General features: G+C 43.4%; 1 protein-coding gene across 1 annotated transcript in view; it reads right to left on the bottom strand.

Moving 5' to 3' along the window:
• Positions 1-4,892: 4,892 nt before the first annotated feature.
• snx2 (sorting nexin 2) overlaps positions 4,893-8,581 on the bottom strand; it is a 40,476-nt gene continuing 36,787 nt past the window's right edge. The window contains exons 13-15 of the mRNA XM_079568172.1: positions 5,455-5,535; positions 5,266-5,337; positions 4,893-5,181 (exon numbers count right to left, since the gene is read on the bottom strand). Of these exons, the coding sequence (XP_079424298.1) occupies positions 5,131-5,181; positions 5,266-5,337; positions 5,455-5,535 (204 nt within the window). The 3' untranslated portion in view covers positions 4,893-5,130. The remainder of the gene's footprint in view (positions 5,182-5,265; positions 5,338-5,454; positions 5,536-8,581) is intronic.

Below are 8,581 nucleotides of genomic sequence, written 5' to 3'. Positions count from 1 at the left end.
AGGAAATGGGCCCTCCATGAAAACGTGCCGACCCCTGGCCTATAGGTTAGTGTGAATTGATCTAAACAGATCTTTTTCCTGCATTGTTCACGTGTTGCCGTCACTTTTCCAACTTTTCATCATCACATTTTTGTCGCTCTTGCCAGCGCAGATACGCGGTTTGCTGTGGATGCTGTACTTTTACAGACCCAGACGGAGGGTGGATTTCTAAATGCCCCGCTACGTGTGGACAAGGCCTGAAACGGCTCCCGATCGTCCAGGGCCTGTGAGCTCATGTGTTTGTGACGGAGGCCGGACATTTCCCTCAAAGCCGCGTGAGAGTCCAGTCCAAACTTTATTAGAGCAACATTCGGAGGGGATCCTCTGCCGCAGAACCATAATGGAGTCGCTCCGTCTGAGTCCTGATCTCTTGGAGCTAAATTAGCCGTTAGCTGGTTGTCATGGGCCCCTGACAAACGAGCGCGGCCCTTTATTCTTCTCTTTCCTCCCTCGCTCGCCCGGCGGCCGCCCCTGACACTGCAGGAGTAATGGGCCCAGCCTGGACACCCTTGTATTAGCGCCTTATCTCGGGCCGCGCGGCGCTTCATCAGGCGGGTCACTGTATACGCGCCGCGATATGATGGATCCCGCCGCGCTATCGCTATCGGAAACCGCGCCTCGGACCAGAAAAGATCTCAGATACAACGGCGGGAATTAACCTCGGCCGAGTTTACAGGCGAGATACCAACAAAATAAAAGCTCTGAAGGTTAACGAAGCTTGGGGTTTGTCCTGTGTCTCTGGGTGGGAAAAATAATTAAAAAGTAGTTTTGAAAAAGGAAAACTCGGACCAAAAGGAGTTGGGTTCACGCCAGCAGCAGTAGGTAATTTAATGCTTTTTAAAGCCTTTTCAGGGACATTTTAAGGCGCTGCAGGGGAAAGGGAGCAAACATTAAACATAGAGACATGACAGTTACAAGTTTGGAATTAATTTCTAGGGGAAACTTTTGTCCTTCCATCCATTTTCTTTCTCGTGGGGGCAGCAGTCTCAGCAGAGATGCCCAGACTTCCCGATCCACACACACCTCCTCCAGCTGTTCTGGGGGGACCCCGAGGCGACACCAGGCCAGCTCGGAGACATAGTCCCTCCTGCGTGTCCTGGGTCTTCCACGAGGCCTTGTCCCACTAGGACATGCCTGGAACACCTCATGAGTGAGGCGACCAGGAGGTATCCGGAACAGATGCCCGAGACACCTCAGCTGAAGGAGCAGCGACTCTACTCCGAGCTCCTCTCGGGTAACTGAGCTCCTCACCCCATGAAGATACAGACGGCATCTCTGGAATCGCCCGTATATGGTCATGTTTGAAAACAGTTAAGGGGGAAAACAATTTGGAGAAAAATCTAAACTTTCTCTAATTATTCAAAAACTACTTTGACAAATAAAAAAATATGTCAATACTGTCAAAATTCTAATCTCTCCCTGTTCTTTTGGGTTCAAAGCCATTTTTTTTTATTGTTTTATTTTTCAAATTTTTTCCACATTTTCCAAATGTTTCCATAATTTTACATTTTTTCCAAACTTTTTCAAAATGTTCCAAATTTTCCAAACCCTCTCCCACAAAGGAAATGACCATATTTGGATTACAGCGTCATCTCGGTCACAGCCTTTCGTGCTACACGTGGATACCAAACATGTCAGTATTTGTGAATGAATATGTGTGGGAAACACCAGCTATAGATACAGACGGCATCTCTGGAATCGCCCATATATGGTCATGTTTGAAAACAGTTAAGGGGGATAACAATTTGGAGAAAAATCTAAACTTTCTCTTATTATTCAAAAACTACTTTAACAAATACAAAATTATGAATATAGTTTGCTACTAAATAAAGATACAAAGACATGGAGAGGAGCAAAGAGGTTCAACAGACAATTAAACATAAATAACAGAGAATGCCTTATGTACTTGATTTTGATCCTGTGTGTGAGTGTGTATCATGATAACTGTATATATTGGGAGAGTTTGACGGGCGATAATGTTTTTAAAGGGATATTTCAGGTTTTTTGACATAGGGCCTCATTTCCTAGTTATCCAGAGTGTTGCTGATTTCTGGAGATATTTTTTTTGTAATTCATGCAGTTCTTATGTTTGAAGCGTTTCTTGGCGCTAGGCTAATGCAAGGCTAGTGCATTTCTACGATATCAGCTAGCCTGCATTAAAAACAGTCTGACCTACGCAGCGGCGGAATGATCTGCTAGAAAATAGAAAATGCGATCATTCATGTGATGCAGGTCAGTTATATTCCAAAATGATTCTATCGACACAGACATTTATATGGTTAGTCTGGTGTTATAAGTAATTTGCCTCAGGTGCTCTGTGGAGCGGGTCAGACTGTTTTTAATGCAGGCTAGCTGATACCATAGAAATGCACTAGCCTTGCATTAGCCTAGCGCCACGAAACTCTTTAAACATAAGAACTGCATGAATTACAAAAAAAATATCTCCAGAAATCAGCAACACTCTGGATAACTAGGAAATGAGGCCCTATGTCAAAAATCCTGAAATATCCCTTTAATGTCTTTTTAAATGTCAAGCACTTTGCGATGCACCTGTGTATGAAAAGTGCTCCATAAATAAAGATTGATTGATTGAATTTTATCCATACGCTTATTGATGATCAGTGTATATGTGTGAGTGAACCCAGGCTAACACTGAAGGCCCTGCCGGAGACGCCACGGGCCTCACGCAGTATCACTCTGATCCGAAAAGCACTGCAATCACTCCAAGGACAGCAGAACGCACATTTGGTCGATAGATTTGTTTTATTAAACTTTTCGGGAATGTGTTTCAAAAAATCCATAAAGCTTTATTTAAAACTCTCCCGACAGTGCAGCGTCACGACAAAAAACAATAAAAATCATGATCCAGGTGCCGTTAAATCACAGAAAGACTGGTGGAAATGGTCCGGATTCAGCAGGTTCAGTCCGGCTCCAGGCGCCAAAGTTGAAAACATTCACTGATCGACAGGAAAAAAATCATCAATAAATACAAATAAAGACGAGGACGGAGCGGGAACACGGCCTCTCTGAGTGAAAGGTTTACTTTGGGGATTGGTTTTGGGGATTGTTGCAAAAAAATCACATTTGTTCCTGCGAGTTAAAGCTGAGTAAATCATTAGATATAAGGCAAAAAAAAAAAATCAAACATAAAGGTATTAATTTGGAAATGTAGCTGCAGATTAGTGACACAAATATGAGGGAAAAATGTGTTGCAAGGTTTCTGTCATTTTATGTTTTCATATAAAAATCAAAATCTACATATTGGACAGAGCCAGGTTTAAATGTGTGGTTTTATTTTGTGACGTTTTAGCTCCAAAGATTTGCTCAGAGGGATTTTGAATAAGCTACTGTCAAAATTCTAATTTCTCCTTGTTCTGTTGGGTTCAAAGCCATTTTTTTCCCTTCATTTTTTCATTTTTTCCCCACATTTTCCAAATGTTTCCATAATTTTACATTTTTTCCAAACTTTTTCAAAATGCTCAAAATTTTCCAAACCCTCTCCCACAAAGGAAATGACCATATTTGGATAACAGCGTCATCGCGGTCACAGCCTTTCGTGCTACACGTGGATACCAAACATGTCAGTATTTGTGAATGAAGCAGCGTGGGAAACTCCAGCTATAGATACAGACGGCATCTCTGGAATCGCCCATATACAGGGGTGGACTGAGACTGAAAAACCAGCCCTGGACTCTGGTCAGCCTGGCCCAAATTAGCGTAAATGTGACACTTCCACAAATACACATGTGAACCTCTTAACGCCTTAACCCAGAGCATTTTCTCCAGTTCGGCTTTACCCAAATCCAAAGGCTTCTTGACTGGAGAGCAACACTGTAACGCCTCATTTGAAAGCTCAAATCTAGAAAAGTGATGGTAACTTTTTGTCACGTTGTTTGTCTTGTTTTTGTTTTCTTTTTCATGACTTTCTTGTGGCTTTTTGCCGTGTTTTCGTCACTTTTTCGTTGTGTTTTCGTCTCTTGTTTTTCAGGGTTTTATTTTCATGTTATTGTTGTTTTTTTCATCGCTTTTTTCATCGCTTTGTCGTCACGTTTTCGTCACATTTTGTTGTGTTTTTGTCACTTTTTTTGTGGCTTTTCCAGCACATTTTTGTTTTTGGATGCTTTTCTTTTCAGCTTTTAGATTTGGGTAAAGCTCGGTTTCGCCCGGGGGTAAGGGTAAGGTAAAGTGAGAGGCCAGACCGGTGGCCCTGGAGCCAGTGGCCCTTCTGTGCTCTTCCAGAATGGACATATGGCCAGTCCGCCCCTGCCCATATATGGTCATGTTTGAAAACAGTTAAGGGGAAAAACAATTTTGGGAAAAAATAGAAACTTTCTCAAATTATTCAAAAACTACTTTAACAAATGCCAAATTATGAATATAGTTTTCCACTAAATAAAGATACAAAGGCATGGGGAGGAGCAAAGTGGTTCAACAGCCCATAAATACATAAACAACGGAGAATGCTAACATGATGCTTCATGTTAGCACCGTGCTAATTCTAACGGCTAGCTAGCGCTATCTACGACTGCCGTTTTTTTCGCCTCTACTGAACAATCTGCTGTGAATAAACATCCATATGGGCCTGATTTACACTTGACTTTATTTGTATGTGATAAATAAGTTCATATTCCACCAGAAAATGGCTAAAAAGAGTGAAAAATTGTGTTTTCTATTTGTGTTTTCCAAAAGATTCTACTTCCCCCTCGGCAAAACCACGCCCCCTTCTATGACACTATGCCGTCTGTATCTATGTTGGAGTCACTTCCTGGATAAATCTCCGGCTCAAAGTGACAAATAAACGTGGTACAGAGAGAGTTTGGTCTGATTTTTGCTCTGACAGAGTAAAAACGAAGACGTGGAGGGGAAATCGGCTCCTTAAACGTCGGGTAAAAGTGTGAAATGCAGTTCACTCAGAGAGGACGGGTACAGGGCGCGGTGTTGCCTTCTCTCTTCGATCATTAGCAACGAAAACACGTGACCCCAGACCGGCAGGAGGCCCCTGGGGGATTGTGGGTAATGCAGTTTTTCTCGGAGTCACAGTCTGTGCAGCGGGGGGTGGGGGCGGTGACAGGTGCAGCGTGGGGGCGGAGTCTATGAGATGGCCTTGGCCTCCGGTAAAAACGCCTCCCAGTATTTGATCATCTGAAAACACACACAGATCACAGTCAGCCCTGCACGTATGCGGCCCGCCCTAACCGCCGGGCCACGGGGGTTTCGGAGCGTCACCTGTTGTTGTGAGCAAAGCAGCGTCTCCAGGTATTTGACGATGGTTTCTTTAAAGTCCTTCACTCGCTCTTTCTGCGGAGGAGAAATCACAAAAAACACCTTTAACGCGTATTTTTCCAATTGACGGAGCAACGTCTGTGTCGCTGAGAAGGCCGGCGCCCCCTGCGGGTGAAAACCGGGATCTCTGACCTCGAAGCGCGACACTTCTTTGCGGATGGTTTTGGAGATTTGCTCAAAGTCTCTCTCGCCCTGCGACACCTTCAGCTCCAGCTGCAACACAAAGCGACACTGCGGTTACCCAAACATGCACAACGGGGGCCACCGGCGCTCGAGCCGCTGCATTCGGCAAACCGCAAACGGGAATAAATGGAGAGTCTAATGAAAGCAATGGGAGTGAGACACGGGGTGAACAGATGTGGCTGATGCAGAGGGTGAGGTCACGGGCGAAAGGCGAGCTCCAAAAACACAAACGGAATTTCAGTGGCCCTCAATTATCAAACCTACGTACGGCAGAGTCAGAGTGTGTGAGGTGTACGAAGATCACCGGCTGTTTTGTCATTTAGCAATTTGGGCGTGGGTGTACGGTGCGCTAGGAAACGTTTAAAAATGTTTTGCATACAATCCTCATCGACTTGCTCCTCTACGCCACAGGTCAGAGTGCTGAGGATCAGCCCGGACCAGAGAACCCTCCGCTGTAGAGCCTGGGCAGCGGAGGCACAGAGACGCTCATGGTGTTTTTTTGTGTGTATTTTTTTTTACACCGGAGCTGCTGTAGCCTTAGCTCCCCCGCCTCACACGCTTAAAGGGATATTTCAGGATTTTTGACATAGGGCCTCATTTCCTAGTTATCCAGAGTGTTGCTGATTTCTGGAGATACTTTTTTTGGTAATTCATGCAGTTCTTATGTTTGAAGAGTTACGTGGCGCTAGGCTAGTGCAAGGCTAGCGCATTTCTATGGTATCAGCTAGCCTGCATTAAAAACAGTCTGACCCGCTCCACAGAGCACCTGAGGCAAATCACTTATAACACCAGACTAGCCATATAAATGTCTGTGTCCATAGAATCATTTTTGGAATATAACTGACCTGCATCACATGAATGATCGAATTTTGAGGGACTATTTTCTCGCAGATCACTCCGCCGCTGCGTAGTTTATACAACCACGAAGCTGATGCTGCTCAAATATAAGGTATTTTAAATGCAAAATGTTTTAAATTATTCTATGGACACAGACATTTATATGGTTAGTCTGGTGTTATAAGTGATTTGCCTCAGGTGCTCTGTGGAGCGGGTCACACTGTTTTTAACGCAGGCTAGCTGATACCATAGACATGCGCTAGCCTAGCACTAGCCTAGCGCCACGAAACTCTTGAAAACAAAAGAATGAATGCAAAAATTACAAAATTACAAAGAAAATATCTCCAGAAATCAACAACACTAACTAGGAAATGAGGCCCTATGTCAAAAATCCTGAAATATCCCTTTAAGGTTAAGACATACTTTATTGGTCCTATAGGGAAATTGTCCCGCTTTGAGCGGGGTCCGCTGTCCGCACGCTCTCCTCTCGGGTTTGCTCTGCGCTCACCTGTTCCAAGCTCCTCTGACCTGGGTTTGTGGTGACCCCTTCAGGCTGGCTTTTAATACCCGTGCATCGCTGGACTCTCCATAATATTTGAGCGGTGAGAGAATTAAACACATTTATTTTGCACTCGCAGCCACGTTAGCTTCAGCGCGGGAGGGCATCCTGCTGCCCCGCTCCTCTGGTGTGCAGTAAACACTGCGGTCAGAGGTGGACGAGGCCAGAAGGATGACACAATATTCAGCATGATCATAAAAATGTATAAGTTAGGCACACCGTTGTATAAGACACAAAGTTCAAAGGGTGGGAACAAAGTAGCGTCTCATAGTCCGGAAATGACGGTGTTTTCCTGGTTAGAGAATGTTCTGTGTTTCGTGCCATAAAACGTTCATAACCGCCTCTGCCGTACGCCGCAAACACACCAAAACATACTCCACTTTTGTGCACAATGTTGATAACTGAGGGCCAACATGAGCAAATGAAGAGAGTGTTAGTGAGAGCCGTGCGGGTCCTACCTCCTCTATCTCCTTCGGGAAGCATGAAACGCAGCAACACAAGTTCAAATGAAAAAACAGGGGAAACAAGTGAGCGAGGTTTGGGACAAATCCATGTCAGATTTTAATATTGCGGTTATTCAAAGGAGAAACAGCATTTCCCTGTGACGTCCTGAGGGATTCGTTTATACATTGAGATAAAGGATTTGTAGCTTCTAAAATTCTACAATGAAGCAGGAAAAGTGTAAGTCCCACGAACGGCAGCAGTAAAATGTGACACAGATCCTGCAGCTGGAAGGTGTTAGTGAAGCGGTGAAGACACAAACATACGTCACACGACTAGAGATGCACCCGCCCAGCTTTTAGCTTCCGATACCGATACTGGGGGTCTGAGTATCTCCCGATATTAACCGATAACAAGAGACTTTCTTAAAGTAGCTGCTGTGAGTGAAAAAGTGAATGTTCCTCTTTTCTCCATTTTGAGATCATTAAAGTCTGATCTTTTCTTGTCATGATGTGACAGAGCAAATATCAATGTTAAGTATTAATACACTCATGGAAAAACATTTAACAAGGATCACCAGACTTTCTACACCCCCCTCGAAAACGAGATGGCACATCTCAAGGGGCATTCCATCAATAAACTTAACTTTAAACTATACTAACCTTGGGTATATGAGAGGTTATTTAGTTTACATTCACAAAAACAACTCATAAAGTGATCTGATCATTACAAATGTGTTATTTCATAAACTCAGATACACTCACACACTTGGCCGCTCCAGCAGTGGTTATTTTATTGTATTGTGGTACTAATACAATAAATACAATAAATACATATGTACCTAACACTAGGTAGATATGTATATTATTGTTTCTGACCTTGATTATTGCCACTAGCATTAGCATTATTTTAGTAATTGATGAATCTACCGATTATTTTTACAGTTAATTGCTTTGCTGTGAATAGTGTATGAAGATTGTATTTTTTTTTACCGCCTAAAGCTAAAGTGGCATCGCTTGAGGACATGTTGATGGAGCAAACTTAAAGTGAGTGTTTTTGGAGGCTCCAATTCCAATTCTGATCTCTGATTGGACGAGACACAGATATATATTTATGAAACTTTCAATGAACAAAACACTACATACCCTAACTTTAAAAACAAAGTAGGTTTCCATCAAAAATACAATGTTTTCATGTCATTTTTGCTCTATTTGAGTTCGTGTTTGCTGGAAAACGATT

This window comes from Gobius niger, assembly GCF_951799975.1.
Source record: "Gobius niger genome assembly, chromosome: 1".
NCBI classification, from domain to species: domain Eukaryota; kingdom Metazoa; phylum Chordata; class Actinopteri; order Gobiiformes; family Gobiidae; genus Gobius; species Gobius niger.
This window is presented reverse-complemented; position numbering and strand designations above follow the sequence as displayed.